This window comes from Cervus canadensis, chromosome 4 (assembly GCF_019320065.1).
Source record: "Cervus canadensis isolate Bull #8, Minnesota chromosome 4, ASM1932006v1, whole genome shotgun sequence".
NCBI classification, from domain to species: Eukaryota; Metazoa; Chordata; class Mammalia; order Artiodactyla; family Cervidae; genus Cervus; species Cervus canadensis.
In genome coordinates this window covers 102573139-102593997 of record NC_057389.1, presented here as the reverse complement: position 1 = coordinate 102593997, position 20859 = coordinate 102573139, and the positions used below count along the sequence as shown (strand labels likewise).

Below are 20859 nucleotides of genomic sequence, written 5' to 3'. Positions count from 1 at the left end.
TAGTTCATCATCTTGATTCCTTCCCTCCCCCCAGCTTCATTTTCCAGAGAATGAATTTAGAATGAAGTTGTAAGACACAGTTACTTAGTTCTCACAGCCAGAGGTGGTACCAATGACTATCTTTATTATTTATTTTGTAAATTTTATTTTAAATTTTATTGAAGTATAGTTGATTTATAAGGTTTTGCTAATTTCTGCTGTACAGGAAAGTGATTCAGTTATGCATACATATCCATTCCTTTTCATGTTCTTTCCCATTGAGGTTTGTCAAAGGATGCTGAGTATAGTTGCCTGTGCTATATAGTAGGACCTTGTTGTTTATCCAACCTATATTCAGTTCAGCTTTAGTTCAGTCAATCAGTCGTGTCTGACTCTTTGTGACCCCATGAACCGCAGCACACCAGGCCTCCATGTCTATCACCAACTCCCCGAGAACACCCAAATCCATGTCCATCGAGTCGATGATGCCATCCAACCATCTCATCCTCCGTCGTCCCCTTCTCCTCCTACCCTCAATCCTTCCCCGCATCAGGGTCTTTTCCAATGAGTCAGCTCTTCGCATGAGGTGGCCAAAGTACTGGAGTTTCAGCTTCAACATCAGTCCTTCCAATGAACACGCAGGACTGATCTCCTTTAGGATGGACTGGTTGGATCTTCTTGCAGGCCAAGGGACTCTCAAGAGTCTTCTCCAACACCACAGTTCAAAAGCATCAATTCTTCGGTGTTCTTCTTTCTTTATAGTCCAACTCTCACATCCATACATGACCACTGGAAAAACCAGAGCCGGACAGACTATGACTAGACGGACTAGACAGACTTTTATTGGCCAAGTAAAGTCTCTGCTTTTTAATATCTGTCTACATTGGTCATAACTTTCCTTCCAAGGAGTAAGTGTCTTTTAATTTCATGGCTGCAATCACCATCTGCAGTGATTTTGGAGCCCAAAAAAATAAAGTCAGCTGCTGTTTCCACTGTCTCCCCATCTATTTGCCATGAAGCGATGGGACCAGATGCCATGATCTTAGTTTTCTGAATGTTGGGCTTTAAGCCAACTTTTTCACTGTCCTCTTTCACTTTCATCAAGAGGCTCTTTAGTTCTTCACTTTCTGCCATAAGGGTGGTGTCATCTGCATATCTGAGGTTATTGATATTTCTCCCAACAATCTTGATTCCAACTTGTGCTTTATCCAGCCCAGCGTTTCTCATGATGTACTCTGCATATAAGTTAAATAAGCAGGGTGACAATATACAGTCTTGACGTATTCCTTTTCCTATTTGGAACCAGTCTGTTGTTCCATGTCCAGTTCTAACTGTTGCTTCCTGACCTGCATACAGGTTTCTCAAGAGGCAGGTCAGGTGGTCTGGTATGCTCATCTCTTTCAGAATTTTCCACAGTTTATTGTGATCCACACAGTCAAGGGCTTTGGCATAGTGAATAAAGCAGAAATAGATGTTTTTCTGGGACTCTCTTGCCTTTTCGATGATCCAGTGGATGTTGGCAATTTGATCTCTGGTTCCTCTGTCTTTTCTAAAACCATTTTGTACATCTGGAAGTTCATGGTTCACATATTGCGAAGGCCTGGCTTGGAGAATTTTAAGCATTACTTTACTAGTGTGTGAGAAGAGTGCAATTGTGCGGTAGTTTGAGCATTCTTTGGCATTCCCTTTCTTTGGGATTGGAATGAAAACTGACCTTTTCCAGTCCTGTGGCCACTGCTGAGTTTTCCATATTTGCTGTATACATATATACATCATATATATATATATATATATATATATATATGTATACATATGTGTGTATATATATATATCCATCCTACTACAGTTTGCATCTGTTTATCCCAAATTCCCATTCCTTCCCTCCCCCACCACCCCAGCAACCACAAGTCTGTTCTCTATGGGTGTCTTTTTCTGTTTTGTAGATAAATTTATCTGTGTCATATTTTAGATTCCATGTATAAGTGATATCATATGGTATTTGTCTTTCTCATTCTGCCTTACTTCACTTAGTATGATAATCTCTAGGTTCATCCATATTGCTGAAAATGGCATTATTTCATTCTTTTTTATGGCTGAGGAGTATTCCCCAGTAGCTCTCTTTAAATAGTTTACTTAAATCCAATGAAAACTCCATTCAATGTGGATGTGAGATAACAAGGTTACAATACATGATCTGTTAATCGAAAGACTAATCAAAAGATATAATCAGTCCAGCTCTGGGGATTTTGAAGGGTAAGTTTCTCTTTATTTCTAGAGATTGGATGACTTTTGTCTCTAAGCTGTCAAATCTAGGACTTCCCTGGTGGTCCAGAGGTTAAGAATCTGTCTTCCAATGCAGGGGATGAGGGTTCAAGCCCTGGTCAGGGAACTAAGATCCCACATGCCTGGAAGTGGCTAAGCCTGTGTGTTGCGACTACTGAGCCTGCAGGTTACAACTCGAGAGAAGCCCATGAGCTGCCACTGGAGAAGCCTGCAGGCTGCAACGAAGACCCAGTGCAGCCAGAGAAATAAAAATAAATAAAAACTTAAAAACTGTCAAATCTGAAAGCTTGACCTCTTTAGGCCATGTACTAAGTGTGAAGCTATTGATGTAAATAACTGTATACTACTGATACACTCAACAAGTTGCATGCATGCGTGCTAAGTTACTCAGTCACGTCCAACTTTGTGTGACTCTACAGGCCGTAGCCCACCAGGCTCCTCTCTCCATAGAATTCTTCAGGCAAGAATACTGGAGTGGGTTGCTGTGCCCTCCTCCAGGGATTCTTCCTGACCCAGGAATCGAACTCATATCTCTTACATCTCCTGCATTGGCAGGCAGGTTCTTTACCCCTAGCGTCACCTGGGAAGCACCCCGACAAGTTGACTTGATCTTAATCCTTCGGTGAGTACAAGGACCTTATCCATCTTATCTGCTGCTGGTTCCGAACCCTCCATCCCAGCCTCCTCCCTTCCTCCATGCTGGGCACTGTGCCTGATACACGGTAGCTAGTAATAATTGTGAGTGAATGAACTCCTGTCCGCCTGGAGCTTACATTCTAGCAAACGTGGACTGAACACTCAAGCATTGCAGTTATGTTGGGCACTTTTAGTTACATTATAACAACACCCTCCCCTGCTCTCTTCACTTACTGAGTTCCTTGTTTTAAGTGAATCACTATTGTATCCTAGGCAGCTACATACCTTCATAGCATCCTCAAGGCTTCAGCCTCAGAGCCCAGCTTTCCACCCCAGGTAACCTAGGGGTCGATACCCCTACCTACAGAGAGTTACAGGAGGGAACCGTACGCCCCTCCCCCCTCAAGTTCATGTCCATCAGAACCTCAGAAAGTGACCTCATTTGAAGCAGGGTCTTTGCGGATGTGATTAAGGTAAGGATCTCAAGATGAGATCATAGTGGAACATCTGGGTTTGTCCTGAATCCAATGAGTGTTCTTGTAAGAGGCAGAAAAGGAGACGTAGACACAGATAAGAAGGTGTTGCGAGTTAAACTCACAAAGAGATACGTTTAAGTCCTAACCCCTGGTATCTGTGAATGGGGCCTTATTTGGAAATACGGTCTTTGCAGATGTAATTAATTCAAGATGAACTCATTATGTGGGCCATAATACAGCATCTGGTGTTCCTGATAAGAGAGGAGGAGCTGTATAAAGGAGGCAGAGACTGCAGTGATGCAACTGTAAGTCATGGAACTTCAAGGACGCCTCCGGAAGCTTTTCCTAAGCTTCCTTCCTAGGACCATCAGAGAGAGCATGACCCTGCTGACACCCTGATTTTGGATTTCTAGCTTCCAGAATTGTGAGACAATACATTTCTGTTGTAAGCCACCCAGCTCGTGGTGCTTCATTATGGCAGCCAAAGGAAATTTATACAAAAAGCCAGATGAGGGGGGATTCCCTCAAGGTCTAGTGGTTAAAACTCCATGCTTCCAATGCACGGGATGCAGGTTTGATCCTTGGTCAGGAAACCAAAATCCTACATGCCACATGACCAAAAAATAAATAAAATAAGAATAATAAAATAAGTTTTTTAAAAGCCATATGAGGTCAGAGGCAAAGATTGGAGTGATGTGTGTCCAGGCCAAAGAATGCCAAGGATGGCTGGAAGACACCAGAAACTAGGAGAGAAGCACAAATGGTTCCTCTCCTGAAGCTTCTAGAAGGACCCAGACACTTTGACTTTGCACTCTAGCCTTCAGAACATAGAAAGAACAAATTTCTGTTGTTTCGAGCCCTCTAGTTTGTGGTCATTCATCATGGCATCCCTAGAAAACTAACATAGAACCTGACAGATGAGGCAACAGATCTTGAGTGGCTTTCTCAAGATCACCCCGGCTTCAGTGAGGATTTATGAGTTCTGACCGTGTACCAGGCTCTTGCTAGGCACTAGAGAAGCAGCCATAAACAAGAGTTGGTTTAGGGGTTACCTGTGTGGGGTCCATAGTCTGGTAGGGAAGCAGAATGGTTAAATAATCCCACAAATGGAGGTTGAAACTCATAAGGGGGAGGCACATGGTACTTTGAAGGGTTTAATTCAGCAACTGTCTTAACTGAGGAGGTCAGACTTCATTTAGGTAGCGGTGCTTAAGCTGAGATCTGAACAATGAGCAAAGATTTCCTAGAGGATGAGGGGTGGAAGAGAGAAGATGATCCAGGAAAAGGGAGCGCGTGGGAGAAGGTGGGAAGGGGAGAGAGGGAAGCTAAGAGCTAAGGGACACTCGGCACAAGATACAGTGTCCAGGGAACTTCCCTGGTGGTCCAGTGGTTAAGCCTTCTCCTTCCAATGCAGGGGGTGTGGGTTCGATCCCTGGTCCGAGATCTAAGATCCCACATGCCTCTCAGCCAAAAAAAACCAAAGCATAAAAAACAGAAGCAATATTGTAACAAGTTCAATAAAGACTTAAAAATTGGTCCACATCAAAAATATCTTAAAAACAAACACACACACACACAAAACTGGAACAACACACTGTCAGCATCCAAGCCTCTTTCCCACGTCCCATGTCCAGTGCTCTAAGCTCATGTTGGGGAAAGAAACATGAAGTTCACTCTGCTCTATAGAAGGAGCTGCCTTCTTTTCAGATCAATCAATCTCAGACCAGTCAATCAGATCAGCTGCCTTCTTTTCAGATCAGTCAAGCTCACGTTGGGGAAAGAAACATGAAGTTCACTCTACTCTATAGAAGGAGCTGCCTTCTTTTCAGTCAATCTCAGAGAGAAGGATGGGGAGGAGGAACATCGGCCCCTCCTTGAGAGGAAAGAAGCCCAAGTTTCCCTTGGACATACACAGTTGGGAGGATCAATAGGCAGAACCAGCTGAGAGGCAATTTGGCAACACGGAGGAAATGAGTCACCTGTGAGTCACTTGGCCCCAGCAATTCCATTCCTCACCATTTGCCCAAGAGAGAAACTCATGCATGTGAACAAAGAGACGTGGGGGTGGGGGTGGGGGGGGGCGCATTTCACTGCCACGCGGACAGCCTAGAAAAGCAGAGTCTGCTGTTTCTTGGTGAGGGGTGAGACACAGAGGGCTTCCCAGGTGGCTCTAGTGGTACAGAATCCACCTGCTGAGGAAGGAGACACAAGAGACATGGGTTTGATCCCTGGGTCAGGAAGACACCCCTCTCCCTGGAGTAGGAAATGGTAACCCACTCCAGTATTCTTGCCTGGGAGATCCCATGGACAGAGGAGCCCGGCGGGCTACAGTCCACGGGGCAGCAAAGAGTCAGACACGACTGAGTGAGTGAACACAGAGTCACACAAAGTGGAATGCCAGAGTAGTCATTGTTAAGTGAACTAGGAGCTTCCCTGGTGCTCCAGTTGTTAAGAATTCACCTGCCAATGCAGGGGGCAAGCGTTCGATCCCCGGTCTGAGAAGCTTCCACATGCCACGGGGGAACTAAGCCTGTGTGCCACAGCTACGGGTCCTGCACACCTAGAGCCTGGGTTCTGCAACAAGAGAAGCCCCCACAGTGAGAAGCCCAACACCTCAATGAACAGTAGCCTCCCTGCTCGCTGCAACTAGAGAAAGCTTGCCTGCAGCAACAAAGATTCAGTGTAGCCCAAAACAGATAAATGAATAAACCTTAAAAACAAAAATGAACCAGAATTAGGGGATTCCCTGGTGGTCCAGTGGTTAGGACTCCAATCCCAAGCTGGGAAACTAAGATCCTGCAAGCCGTGTGACATGGCCAAAACAAACACCAACAACACACTAGATCCAGATCTGAGCTCCTCACCCTCAGCGGTGCTGACGTGTGAAGCTGGATCACCCTCTGCTGCGATGGGGACCACGGATGTCAAGGAGCATCCCTGGCCTTGTCTCATTGGATGCTAATAGCCCACACCCAGTCTGAAGAAGGAGATGGCAACCCACTCCAGTATCCCTGCCTGGGAAATCCCATGGATGGAGGAGCCTGGTGGGCTATCACCTATAGGGTCGCAAAGAGTCAGACACTTCTAGTGTGGTGGGTACCAAACCACCACCTCACCCTGGTTGTGACAACCAAAAATGTTTCCAGATACTGCCAAATATCCCCAGAGGACAGATCTTCTGGCTGAGAACCCCTGCTCTAGATGCATCAACACTGATAAATCCTGTAAGGCTGCTGCTAAATGAAAAAGCTAGGTTGCAAAATGATATGTTTATGTATATTCTATGTATAATATATGTGTAAAACAACACAAACTGCTCCATGCAGTTCATAGATATATGTACATTGGTGAAGGTATACATACAGGCATGGGAATAATATAGGCTGATTTTAGGGCAGTGATCATATCTAGAAGACTCTTGAGAGTCCCTTGGACAGCAAGATCAAACCACTGAATCCTAAAGGAAATCAACCCTGAATATTCATTGGAAGGACTGATGCTGAAGCTAAAGCTCCAATACTTTGGCCACCTGATGCAAACAGCTGACTCACTGGAAAAGACCCTGATGCTGGGAAAGACTGAAGGCAGGAGGAGAAGCGGGTGACAGAGGATGAGATGTTGGATAGCATCACTGACTGAATGGACAAGAGTTTGAGCAAACTCCGGGAGATGGTGAAGGACAGGGAAGCCTGGCGTGCTGCAGTCCATGGGGTCGCAACGAGTCAGACACGACTCAGCGACTGAAAAACAACAACATATCCAGAGAGGGAAAGGGGGGAAGGGAGGGGACTGGCTCTGTCACTATTTCTTAAAAAAAAAAAAAAAATCTGAAGCAAATCTATGTTCACATCTGGTAAGTGTAGTGAACACAGAGGTATCTGTGTCACACATATTCTGTATGTTTGAAATATTTCATCATCAAAACTAGAAAAAAAACAAGGGTCACCCTAAAAGTTGATAAGCAAGAAGGACTTGGGGTGCTCTCCTGCCTTATCATACCAAGCCCCCTGGCGGGGCCCCTCACTGCCTGCCCCCTCCCCAATGGTTGTGAATGGGGATCCAGGAACAGGAGGTCTCACAGCCTAGGGTGGACCACCACGCTCTTTTATGCACAGTAACCCACCAGCAGGTTCTAGAGGACTCTTAAAAGGTCATGTTCACAGAAGCACTCTCCACAATTGCCAAAAGGTGAAAACCACCCAAATGTCCATCAACAGATGAACGAACAAACTAAATGTGGTCCATCCACATAACGGAATACTATGCAGCCTTAAAAAAATGAAGTACTGACAGGTGCTCCAACAGGGGTGAATCCTGAAAACACGCTAAGTGAAAGAAGCCACAACACAACACACATTGTGTGATCCCACTGACATGGAATATCCAGAAAAGGAAAATCCACAGAGACAGAAAGCAGATTAGTGGTTGGCAGGGACTGAGGAGGGGATGGGGAATGACTGCTAATGGGGACCGGAGTTTCCTTTTCAAGTGATGAAGATGGTTCTTGAACTTATACATGCCATATGCGTGCCTGTTCTGTTGCTTCAGTTGTGTCCAACTCTTTGCAACCCCATGGACTATAGCCCGCCAGACTCCTTGTCCATGGGATTCTCCAGACAAGGATACTGGAGTGGATTGCCATTCCCTTCTCCTGGGGGTTTTCCCAACCCAGGTATCAAACTCGAGTCTCCTGCACTGCAGGTGGATTCTTTACCACTGAGCCACTGGGGAAGCCCCACATTCCATATAGGTGGGCTCATATAATATGACCCTTTGCATCTGGCTTCTTTCACTGAGCTCAGTATTTTCAAGGGGACTATTCATTTCCACTGCTGTACTGTATTCCATCATAGGAACAGATCACAAGTTATTTATCCATTTTCTGGCATATATTAATACATACCATAATCAGAAACCTGCCTCATAAAAGTCGTTTCAGATTAAATCAGCAACACACTTCCCTTTCTCTTTACACCCCCACTGACTAACCACATGTTCTTGGACAAACCATCTTTTTTTTTCCATCTCTTTCCTTCTGTCAGGTGGGAACCCTAATCCCTTCTTTGCCTAACTCCTATCAGGGGTTGGAATCAAATTTTCCCTCCTCCATCTCACCCTGAAGTCACAAGCCCAAAGTACACCCTTTCTGCATCTACTAAGCTCCTTCATTATGAAGCCCAGTGCCCTCTTCCCTCCTCTGGGCATCTATTTAAAACGCTGCCAGCTGAGAGTTAATCCTTGGGAGCAGCTGGTGGGTCCTATAGGGGCCGGGTCAGGTGAGGCCCCCATGTTTTGCAGAAATGGATACCTCTGCAACTAAAAATAACCCCCAGGGGTTGAATTCTTTCCAGGATCTTTCCTTTGCCTGCTGGGACGATAAGGCCTGGGAGAGTGGGGTAGGGGTGTGGGAAGCTTGGGTTTTGCAGGAACTCCGTAGGCTCCTCACTATGGGGGAAGCCTGGTAGAAAAGTCACACGTCTGGGGTTTGCCTCTGCGGCTCACTCGGCAGTGGCTTCGGGCAAATGACCAGCACCACCCCCTCTTACCTCCAGCCTGTTTCCTCTTTTGTGGATGGGAGAATGAGAGCATTCCCTTCACTGAGTTATGCTGATGATTCAATGCTATGTTGATTATCATCATTATGCTTTTTTAAAAAGTCAAAGGGCATTCCTTTGGCAGTCCAGTGGTTAGGAGCCTGTGCTTTCGCTACCAAGGGCCTAGATCAGGGAACTAAGATCTTACGAGCCATGTAGTGTGGCCAAAAATATAATAAATAAAATTGAAGTATAGTGTATTGATTTACAATATCATGTTAATTTCATCATTGAAACAAGTATACTATCAAGGGTAAAACAGATCACCAGCCCAGGTTGGATGCATGAGACCAGTGCTCAGGGCTGGTGCACTGGGAAGACCCAGAGGGATGAGATGGGGAGGGAGGCGGGAGGGGGGATCGGGATGGGGAACACATGTAAATCCATGGCTGATTCATGTCAATGTATGGCAAAAACCACTACAATATTGTAAAGTAATTAGCCTCCAACTAATAAAAATAAATGGAAAAAAAAGATTAAAAAAAGATATATAGCAAAGTGATTCAGCTATACATATATATATATATATATATATACACACACATACTTCTTTAGATTCTTTTCCAGTATAGATTATTATAAGATATTGAATGTAGTTCCCTGTGCTATACAGTAAATCCTTATTGTTTAGTTTATCTATAGTAATATGTATCTGTGGCTTCCCTGGTGGCTCAGCAGTAAAGAATGTGCCTGCCAATGCAGGAGATGCAAGAGACACAAGTTCGATCTCTGGGTGGGGAAGATCACCTCGAGAAGGAAATGGCAACCCACTCCAGTATTCTTGCCTGGGAAATCTCATGGACAGAGGAGCCTGTCCACAGGGTGGCAAAAGAGTCAGAAGTGACTTAGCGACTAAACCACAACTATATGTATCTGTTACTCCCATACCCCTATTTTATACTTCCCCTTTCTGCTTGGGCAATCACAATTTTGTTTTCTATGTCTATGAGCTTTTTATCATTATCACTACTTTCCCAGCAACCGTAGAAAGACAGGATGAGTCTCCCCATTACCACATGAGAAGCCTGGGGCTGGCGGGGACAGTCTGCCCTGAGGATCCACAGCCAGGCAGTGGTGGATAAACTATCCCCCTGGCTCTTTCCCTTTGCCATACTTCATTCTGATTTCTTTCGCTGGGTCTTAGAGCAGCACCAGGAAGCAGGACAATGTGGGTTTCAATTCCAGGTTTGCCACCAAAGCACTCCCTCTCAATGAGTGAGCTCTGGCTGCTCACTCCCCGTCTGGGCCTCAATTTAGTCATCTGTAGAATGGGGATGCTGTCTAGAGCAACCAACTGTTGCTGTTGGCATGGGCTGAGGGGGTTCTGGGGCTTTGGATGTCTGTCTTGGGCAAACCTGGGTGACATGGTCACCCAGGGCTATTACTCACTTCAAAGGGCTATTATTTATTTCATCTGTGAAAGATGAAAAGAAATTAAGCTTAGTGCTTAGCAATTATGTGAGGGTTATTTCTGGAACTGAGCTGAAATGGAAAGTACCTGTGGGTGGAAATTTTAGTGGATGGACTTATACTACAAATCAGATCTGCCTAAGGAAGAAGCACTGATTCTGACCCTAGTTCTGAGCTGTGATGGGCTCCACACATTCCCTCTCTGGGGGTTAGTGTCCTGTCTGTAGATGGCTGGGAAGTGCTAGATTTCCCAGCGTATTTTTTTTTTTTTTTTTTTGCTGTACCGGGTCTTAGGTGCAGCATGCAGGATCTAGTTCCTGGACCAGGGATTGAATCCAGGCCACCTGCATTGGTAGCATGGAGTCCCAACCACTGGATCACCAAGGGGGTCCCCACAGGGCACTCTTAGCACCGCTACCATTCTGTGCTATTTAGTGTGAGGTCCAAACATATGGGAGGTACGCTCACAGACTTTCTCTAAGGAAGTCTCCCTCTCCCAAGCCTGGAGCTCAGCTTTCTTCCTCACTTTTGGTTCTCTTGGGCTCTCCCAGTAATTTTTAAATGCTCAAACTGCAACGAAGATGTCCTTCGATAGGTGAATAATGAAACCGTGGAACAGTCATACCATGGAGTATTATTCAGCACTAAAAAGTAATGGGCTATCAAGCCACAGAAAGACACAGAGGAGCTTTAAATGCATATTGCTAAGTGAAAGAAGCCAGTCTGAAAAGGCTACATAGTGTATAACTCCAACTCTGTGACATTCTGGGAAAGGCAGAAGTATAGAGACAGTAAAAAGATCAGACACTGTCAGGGATTTGGGGAGAAGAGGCAGGAGAGATGAATAGGCAGATCTTGTGGGATTTTTAGGTTAGTGAGACTATTCTGTACAATACTACAATGATGGATGTTTTTATTTTAGTCACAGAAAGTATTGTCTGACTTTGCAACTCCATAAACTGTGGCCTGCCAGGCTCCTCTGTCCATGGAATTTTACAGGCAAGAATACTGGGGTGGGTGGCTATTTCCTTCTCCGGGGATCTTCCTGACCCAGGCATCGAACCCACTTCTCCTGCATGGGCAGGCAGATTCTTTACCACTGCACCAGCAGCAAGGCCCCATAATGATGGATACATGTCACTATATGTTTGTCAAAATCCATGAAATGTACAACACGAAGGAATCCTTATGTCAACTACCGACCAGTTGATAATGATGTTGATAATGCAATACAATAATGGTAATAGGACAATAATGATGTTGACAATAATGTTTGTTCATTGACTGTAACAAATGCTCCCCTCTGGTGCAGAACATTAATGGTAGGGGTGGCTGTGTGTGGAGGAGGTAGTCAGCCTATATGGAAAACTACTTTCAGTTTTTTGCTGTGGATCTAAAACGGCTCTAAAAATTTGTTTATTAATTAAAAAAAAAGAATGGATGTTCAAACAGCCAACATATAAACGTCAGTTCAGCTCAGTTGCTCAGTCGTGTCTGACTCTTTGCGACCCCATGAATTGCAGCACGCCAGGCCTCCCTGTCTATCACCAACTCCCGGAGTTGACTCAAAACTCATGCCCATCAAGTCGGTGATGCCATCCAGCCATCTCATCCTCTGTCAACCCCTCCTCCTCCTGCCCCCAATCCCTCCCAGCATCAGGGTCTTTTCCAATGAGTCAACTCTTCGCCTGAGGTGGCCAAAGTACTGGAGTTTCAGCTTCAGCATCGGTCCTTCCAGTGAACACCCAGGACTGATCTCCTTTAGAATGGACTGGTTGGATCTCCTTGCAGTCCAAGGGACTCTCAAGAGTCTTCTCCAACACCACAGTTCAAAAGCATCAATTTTTCAGCGCTCAGCTTTCTTCACAGTCCAACTCTCACATCCATACATGACCACGGAAAAAACCATAGCCTTGACTAGACAGACCTTTGTTGGCAAAGTAATGTCTCTGCTTTTTAATATGCTGTCTAGGTTGGTCGTAACTTTCCTTCCAAGGAGTAAGCGTCTTTTAATTTCATGGCTGCAATCACCATCTGCAGTGATTTTGGGGCCCCCAAAAATAAAGTCTGACACTGTTTCCACTGTCTCCCCATCTATTTCCCATGAGGTGATGGGACCAGATGCCATGATCTTAGTTTTCTGAATGTTAAGCTTTAAGCCAACTTTTTCACTCTCCTCTCTCACTTTCATCAAGAGTGAAAGTGAAACCGGACTGCGCAGAAGCGTGCCGGCTGCGACAGACCGCGCAGAAGCGCGGCTGTGAGGAGTTACCCCTCGCCCAGGGTCGGGGTAGCAACCAAGAGCGTCAGGCTGCGACAGCTCAGGAGCCGCGGGCCGAGAGGAGCTACCACACGCCTGAGGGCGGGAGCGGCAGCGGAGAGGAGCAACCCCAGTTCCAAGGAGCGGCTGCTGCCCGGCGCAGGAGGGCTGAGAGGAACTACTCCACGTTCAAGGTCAGGAGGGGCGGCCATGAGAAGATACCCCTCCACCAAGGTAAGGAGCAGCGGCTGCGCTTTGCTGGAGCAGCTGTGAAGAGATACCCCATGTCCAAGGTAACAGAAACCCAAGTGAGACGGTAGGTGTTGCCAGAGGGCATCAGAGGGCAGACACACTAAAACCATAATCACAGAAAACTAGCCAATCTGATCACAGGACCACAGTCCTGTCTAACTCAATGAAACTAAGCCGTGCCGTGTGGGGCCACCCACATGGTGGAGAGGTCTGACAGAATGTGGTCCACTGGAGAAGGGAATGGCAAACCAGTATTCTTGCCTTGAGAACCCCATGAACAGTATGAGAAGGCAAAATGATAGGATACTGAAAGAGGAACTCCCCAGGTTGGTAGGTGCCCAATATGCTAATGGAGATCAATGGAGAAATAACTCCAGAAAGAATGAAGGGATGGAGCCAAGGCAAAAACAATATCCATTTATGGATGTGACTGGTGATAGAAGCAAGGTCTGATGCTGTAAAGAGCAATATTGCATATATGGAACCTGGAATGTTAGCTCCATGAATCAAGGCAAATTGGAAGTGGTCAAACAGGAGATGGCAAGAGTGAATGTCAACAGTCTAGGAATCAGCGAACTAAAATGGACTGGATTGGGTGAATTTAACTCAGATGACCATTATATCTACTACTGTGGGCAGGAATCCCTTAGAAGAAATGGAGTAGCCATCATAGTCAACAAAAGAGTCTGAAATGCAGTACTTGGATGCAATCTCAAAAACGACAGAATGATCTCTGTTCATTTCCAAGGCAAACCATCCAATATCACGGTAATCCAAGCCTATGCCCCAACCGGTAATGCTGAAGAAGCTGAAGTTGAATGGTTCTATGAAGACCTACAAGACCTTTTAGAACTAACACCCAAAAAAAGATGTCCTTTTCATTATAGGGGACTGGAATGCAAAAGTAGGAAGTCAAGAAACACCTGGAGCAACAGGCAAATTTGGCCTTGGAGTACGGAATGAAGCCGGGCAAAGGCTAATAGAGTTTTGCCAAGAGAACGCACTGGTCATAGCAAACACCCTCTTCCAACAACACAAGAGAAGACTACACATGGACATCACCAGATGGTCAACACCAAAATCAGATTGATTATATTCTTTTCAGCCAAAGATGGAGAAGCTCTATACAGTCAGCCAAAACAAGACCAGGAGCTGATTGTGGCTCAGATCATGAACTCCTTATTGCCAAATTCAGACTTAAACTGAAGAAAGTAGGGAACACCACTAGACCACTCAGGTATGACCTAAATCAAATCCCTTATGACTATACAGTGGAAGTGAGAAATAGATTTAAGAGACTAGATCTGTTAGACAGAGAGCCTGATGAACTATGGACGGAGGTTCATGACATTGTACATATAAACGTAGGAAGCTGCAAATCACATTTCTAGCTTCCCTTGAAAAATTAGTTCTGCTAGTTCCAGCCCCAATCAGGTGGCGATGCACATGGCTGGATCTCACCCGGGGACTGTCCTCACCTGGCTGTCTTACTCCTTTCCATATGTGACCTGCCAGGCCCTTGAAAGCACGGGAGTTTAAGACTCAGTCTAGATTTATGATTCTTAACTGGCACTGTTAATGTGCCAGTTAACTGACACTGGCAACGTCTGGGGACATTTTTGGTTGTCACAATTCGGGTGTGCTCCTGGCCTCTAGTGGGTCAGGTTAGAGATGCTGTGAAACATCCTGAAACTCACAGGATGGCCCCCACCACAGAGGATGATCTGGCTCTACCTGTCACTGGTGTTGAGGTTAGGAAACACTGGTGCAGAAAACTGGATCTCATCTGGGGAACTTTAAAAAATATTAATTGGGGTACCATCCCCTGCAATTCTGATTTTCATGATGAAGTGGTACTCCCTGGACAACAGGAATCTTCAAAGCTCTCCAGGTGACTCTAATATGTAGTCATACTTGAGAACCTCTAGTCTGGGAGGCTCTTTGCAAGGATCAGGTCTTAAAGTAGCCATTGATTGTCATTCAATCATTCATCCACTCATTTCTTCAATCATGCAGCCAGCAACCACACCTTCTTCTCTTCTTGCGTAGAGCTAGGCATCTTAGAGGTGAGTCAGATTTGGCCCTCCCTGCCCTATTGAGGAGCTCCAGGTTCTTTTAGTCCATCATTTCTCAAATGTTAGTACACTTGCAGGGATCCTGTTCAAATGCAGAGTCTGTTTCAGTAGGTCTGAGTGGGGAGCCTGCATTTCTTAACCCAGGGGTCACAGATGCTGTTCACCTGAGGACCACACGTTGTGCTTCTTCCTCATTCAGGATTCTCATGAAAGCCTGACCCAGAAAATGCCTGCAGCCCAGGGAACACATTGCCCCATGCCTTACAAATCGTTCTACTACCTCTCACAAGTGCCTTAGACCTGACTACTGACCAAGTTCTCAACAGATCTTCACAAGAGCCAGGTAAGGGAACCCAGATTATTGTACCAATGAGTCCATTTCACAGATGAGCAAACAGACACTCATGTACAAAATAACCTCCCTGGTGTTTACTCACTGCTTTTAAAGGCAGAACTGACTTCCAGTTTGAAGATTATTCCTTAAGATTATTGGCTTTCAGGTTCACAAAATTCCTAGGGGCCCATGCATTCTCTAGCTGGCCCTGCAAACAGCACACAGACTCTGAAAAGAAACCTTTACAGAGGCTTAGCAGAAACACCAAACTGGGGGGCTAATAGCTAAGCCCAATGCCTCCCTTTTCTAAGGGTAGGCAAGTCCTCCAGAACAACTGTAGTGATTCTTGGGGTCAAGCAGACCTGGGTTGGAATCCCAAGTCTGTCATCTACCAGCTATGGGACCACAGGTTGATTGTATATGTAAATTAGCTTAGCCTCTATTTCCTCAGCATCCCTAGGGGAGGAGAGCTTGAAACATGAGCATGCCAGGTCTCTATCCCAGGATTCAATTGGCCTGGAGTAGAGATGAGATAGGGGAAGGAGGGCCCCCAGGAGCCTCTAAGGCACTCTCTCAACCTTCAAGAACCTTCAGGCTCCAGCACTTCAAGTCCAGGAGATTTACTCTGTGACTCCAGCAGGAATGTCTCAACCCCTCCTGCGTGCTCCCAGCCAGCCCAGAGACCACTTTCCTTCGAGACACTTGTGTCCTACTTCACTGCCAGGCTCCTGCCCTCCACAATTCTAGATTTCCCAATGTGTGCTAGGTTCTGTACTTGCCCAAGAGACCTGGAATGAGCCACCAGGAATTCATCTGCAGACAGGAAATACAGCCCTGTGTTCTGGTTAAGACAATACAAAGCTTATTTTGCTTTGCAAAGTAACTGCTTTCCAAAAGCACTCATAAAGAAATAGGCTCTGGCATGTGGACGAGCTAAAATAAAACAGAATAGAAACACTCGGCAGGCAGAGGATGATCCTATTTGCATAAGACTGTGCATTTACATCCATAACTACAGGGGTATAAATGCAGAGAAGGGAGGTCTGGAAAGCGGCCACAACATTTACTGTAATTATCTCTTTTTTCCTTTAGGCTTTTCAATTTGATTTTTCTCTTTAATGTACACTAGCACCTATCTTTATCATCTTAAAAAAAAAAAAGAAAAGCTATTTCTGAGAGGATACAAGAGTAATTTACATCTAAGTGGGAGAAAGGATCACAAAGTTTCAGGTCTTTTTTCTAAAGCTAAAATTCTATTGTCCCTTTAGTTTGCTGTTGTGCTAGAGTTATTAAAATAGGAGGAGATGAATAAGAAACACTCCCTAAGCCTTGTATAAAAATAGGCTGCATTCTAAGGAGGCCATTTACCGTTACTGAAAAAAAAAAAAAAAAAAAAAATCCAAGACTCTGGGTCTTCCCCCAGCGATTCTCCAAGAGGGTCTGGAGCTGGTGGGAGGATGCTGACCCCACATTACCCTGCCCTAGGGCCGGTCCTGCTCAATAAGTGGAAAGGATCCGGGCCAGAGCTGGAAGAATTCCCGCCGGGCTCCGAGATCCAGCACAGCCTCGGACCAGGCAAAGGGAGAAGAGGTTGCCCCAGAGCCACAGCAGGGAAGCGGCATCGGTGTCACTTTCTCTGAACCTGATCACAGCCCCCAGCACTGCCGGCCCTTATATAGACACTCAGCTGCGGCTTTGGCTCCCGGCGCCAAGGGCAAGGAGAGAGGTCATGGCTGCAGGCAGCCAGGACTTGTGACCTGGCCAGCAGAGCCGACCCCCGCCTGCACCCTCACCACGACCTAGCCCCTCGCCCAAGTTCATGCGACCCTCTCCTGCCAGGATTCCTGACCTTCTCTCTCCCCGCATCTTCCCCAGCACCTGTTCCCCACTCCTCTGGACAATCACGTTCCTCTCCTGCATCTGCTTCCCCTCCCCCAGCCCCACAATCCCAGGGGCTTCCCTCCTTGCCCGCGCTCACATCTGTCCCCTCTGCCTGCCCCCACGATACCAGAACCTGCTGGCTTCCCCGAACCGGCCCCTGGAACTGTTTCCCCACGATCCAGGCCTTTCCCCGCCTCCGGACCCCTGGGTTTCCTCCCGTCTCCCGCCCCGCAATGCCAGCCCTCTCCAGCACCCCGGCCCTGGCTCACCTGGCTCATACTTGAGGTAGAGGATGGAGACGATGAAATAGCTAAGGTCGAAAACAGGGAAGAGGGGCACCCGCGAGAAGCTGAGCGCAAGCTCGCCCAGGCTCAGCGCCGAGAGCAGCTCCATGGCGCCCACCAGGTCCCACCCCAGCCCCCGGCCCGGTGCGTCCCGTCGCTGGCAACTGCGCCCCCGCCGCTGGACCCGCCCCCGCCCGCCAGGCACCGCCCCAACCCGGCCCCCGCGGGAGAGGAGGAGCGACCGCTGGCCTCCAGGCGGGGTCCAGTCCCATGGATCTCGGTCGGTCCAGCGTCCCACACTCCGTCTCTCGGGCCATCATGACCCGAAACAGTCCAGCCCGGGAGAGTGGGGTGGGTGGATGATGCCGGGTGTGGGGTCGCTGTGGAGTTTGAGTTGGACACGGAATCTAACCTTGGAGGGGGGCGATATCTGTTCCTCAAGGAGCCCCCTCAGGCGGGACGGATCATTCAGGACCCCACTCCTGTGGGGCTCGGTTAGAACCCACGTCCTCTATGGAGCCCTTGGATCGAGACCGCCAAACCCCTGTGGAACCGAATCAATTATGAACCCCATACTCCCGTTCCCCATAGGGTCTTTTTGGTCAGATCCCTCGTCCTCTATCTATCTGTCATGATCCCAGCTCTAAGTCATAACTTCTGTCCCCCGCGAGGAATCACGTCCTCCGAAGGAACCGCTCAGTAGGAACCCCAGCCCCCGGCAGTGCCGCCGGCTAGTGGGGCTCTTGCCTTCCGTGGGGCCCAGGAGGAGGCCCTTTTGGAACCCAACAGTCGGGATGTATATGTCAGGGAGAGCCCACTGAGTCGGGATCCATTCCCCTATGCAGTTTAAGATCAAAAGATCCCGTTTTTCCAGAGGCCGCATCCTTTGAAAGCCTAGCGCAGCAGCTTCTGCGCTAGTGGTCTGGAGCGCTGGTCACTCACACAGGCGAGCGGCTTCCAATCCATGACCCAATCCGGCCCTCATATGGCTCCGCCCCCGTTGGGTGACGTCACGTTATGGCCCCGCCCTTTCTTGGTTACGTTCAAGGCCTGGGGGCTCAGAGGTGAAGAATCTGCCTGCAATGCGGGACGTGTGGGTTCGAGCCCTGGGTCGGAAAGATTCCCGGAAGAAGGGAATGGCAACCCACCCCAGTATTCTTGCCTGGAGAAGTCCATGGACAGAGGCACCTGAGGGGCTACAGTCCATGTGGTCACAAAAGAGTTGGATACGACTGAGCGACTAACACTTTCACTAACACTTTTCAAGCAAGGAGCGGCGCTGGCTCTTCCTTTAAGGGGCTTGGCCTGTAGAAGGCGGGACTCTGCCCGCCTTGGCCTTTGATTGGCTCACCCCTCTCCAGAGCTGCTTCCAGATTGGTTGGCTCATGTGTCTCTCCCCTCCCTCCCCGAGGTTTCCGCTTCCTGTTCTGACGGACTCTCCGGCCGTAACGATGATCGGAGACATCCTGCTGTTTGGGTAATTAGGAGGATCAGCGGATGGGACGTGAGGGCCCTGTACGGTGGGGGGAGGTCTAGGTAACCGTATTCTTCCTCTGCAGGACGCTGTTGATGAACGCTGGGGCGGTGCTCAACTTTAAGCTGTGAGTAGGCCGCGTTGGACCGTGGCTCCATCCGGGGGAACTGTAGCCCCGCCCCTGCGAGCGTGAGCCTGCCCTACGACCCCGGCCCCGCCCCCAAGTCCCGGCCTCTAGTTCCGCCTCCATTCGGGTCCGTCCTTCTACGACTCTCTGCGCCACCGCGACTTGAAATCCAGACTCTCAGTTCCCCCAGTATCCCTCTGCTCGCACCCATGAGAGCCTCAGGCCCGTCCGCCGAGAATCTCTTAGCCCTAACGTGTATCCTCAGCCCCGTATCTGGTACCCTCGGACCACCGCCTTCACCCCGTCGATGGCTGTAGTCATAGCTGTGATTGGCGGGGCAAGTGGTGTGGTCCAGGGAGGATCACTGAACTGCTCGAAGTCACAGCAAACCAGCGGTAGGGCTAGAATTCTCCTCTGAGCTGGGGATCAGGGCCTGGTGACCAAGTGATGTGTTTGTCCTATTGAAAGTGGACGCTGTCTGCTTCTCTTTGTAGGAAAAAGAAGGACACGCAGGGCTTTGGGGAGGAGTCGAGGGAGCCCAGCACAGGTAAGGCCTCCTTTCAGGACTCTGAAATTGGTACATTTCGGAGAGGACAGTTTTTTCCCATCAGTTTTAAGTGTGTGTGGTGGAGGGTGGCCCGTTTGTGCTGTTCCTTCTACCCACCTTTGTCATCCACTTGTTTCTCTTACCAGGCCTCCTTGCATAGGTCAGCACTCACATCACTTTTTACAGTTATACTTTTCTTCAGTGTGTGCTATCATCTGGCTAATATCTGCTTCTCACACTTGATCTTAAGCTCCAGAAAAGAGGCTCCAACTTGTTTTGGCTTCCTTGCCTGCTTGAAGTTCCAATATTCCAGTGTGAATGAATGAATATCCTCACAAATAGGTATTATCTTCAGAATGCTGTTGTTATTGTTTAGTCGTTAAGCTGTGTTCAGCTCTTTGCAGCCTCATGAACCAGAGCCCCCCCCACAGGGCCCCCACAGGCTTCTCTGTTCATGGATTCTCCAGGCAAGAATATTGGAGTGGGTTCAGAATGCTGTAGACCTGTTTAATTTTCAATTAGATTAATTTAATGTTCAATTAGATTAGCTTTCAAATGAGCCAGGAGATGTCATAGAAAAATTCAGATGTAAATCAGAACGTTCTACAACTTGGAGTTCAAGAGACCTTTTGGCATCTGTTGAATGGGAGTTGAGAAGCAGACCCCATCAAAGTGGGGCCTGTGGACTCTAGCTTATCCCAGCCTCCGCCCCCTTATCTTTATATGCCGGGCCTGCCGGCTAGATGAACAGGTCAAGGACGCAATCACCAGTGCACCTGAGAAATAAAAGACTAAGAAAGATGGGGTTGAGAGGGACGGAGTCAGCTTGTGACTGATTCCGACGACTTTATTGAGGGGTAACATACATATATATACTAACAGGATTCACCAAATTTTAGATCAAAGACTTGTATACGTGCAGAACTGCAGATACTAGTTTTAGGAGTTTATCTTAACTCCAGCAGAGCATGGCACCAGCATCTTACAATCAGGTAAAGACTACCTAGACATAAGCCATTCACAGGAGCCCGATAATCTTATCAGAGTCAGGAAAATAGGCAAATGGTGGCTGCAGCGATTTCCTTGAGGGAGGTGAGAAAGGCCAATTTGCACTTTAACAAATCAGGGGTGGCGGGACAGAGAGGGACCTTTTGATCTCTCTCAGGGCCGAGAAGGGGCCTGAGCAGTCAGGCCGGCTCCCCGCATCTCCCCCTTTTCTTTTGACTAATGGCCATTATATCTCCCTC

General features: G+C 47.6%; 1 protein-coding gene and 1 long non-coding RNA gene across 4 annotated transcripts in view; one reads left to right on the top strand and one right to left on the bottom strand.

Annotated features, from left to right (window-relative positions):
- Positions 1-17602, bottom strand: part of TMEM38A (transmembrane protein 38A) — a 34254-nt gene extending 16652 nt beyond the window's left edge. Inside the window, exon 1 of the mRNA XM_043467218.1 lies at positions 17450-17602. Within this exon, the coding sequence (XP_043323153.1) occupies positions 17450-17573 (124 nt within the window). The 5' untranslated portion in view covers positions 17574-17602. The remainder of the gene's footprint in view (positions 1-17449) is intronic.
- On the top strand, positions 12858-20328 carry LOC122440686. Of its 3 annotated transcripts, none has more exons than XR_006269141.1 (5): positions 12858-12872; positions 15165-15308; positions 18876-18941; positions 19024-19065; positions 19560-20328. It is a non-coding gene; the product is annotated as an uncharacterized LOC122440686 (long non-coding RNA). The 3 variants fall into 3 exon arrangements; XR_006269140.1 differs by lacking the exon at positions 12858-12872 and adding an exon at positions 12911-12954; XR_006269139.1 differs by lacking the exons at positions 12858-12872; positions 15165-15308 and having other exon boundaries at positions 18597-18941.
- The last annotated feature ends 531 nt before the right edge of the window (positions 20329-20859 follow it).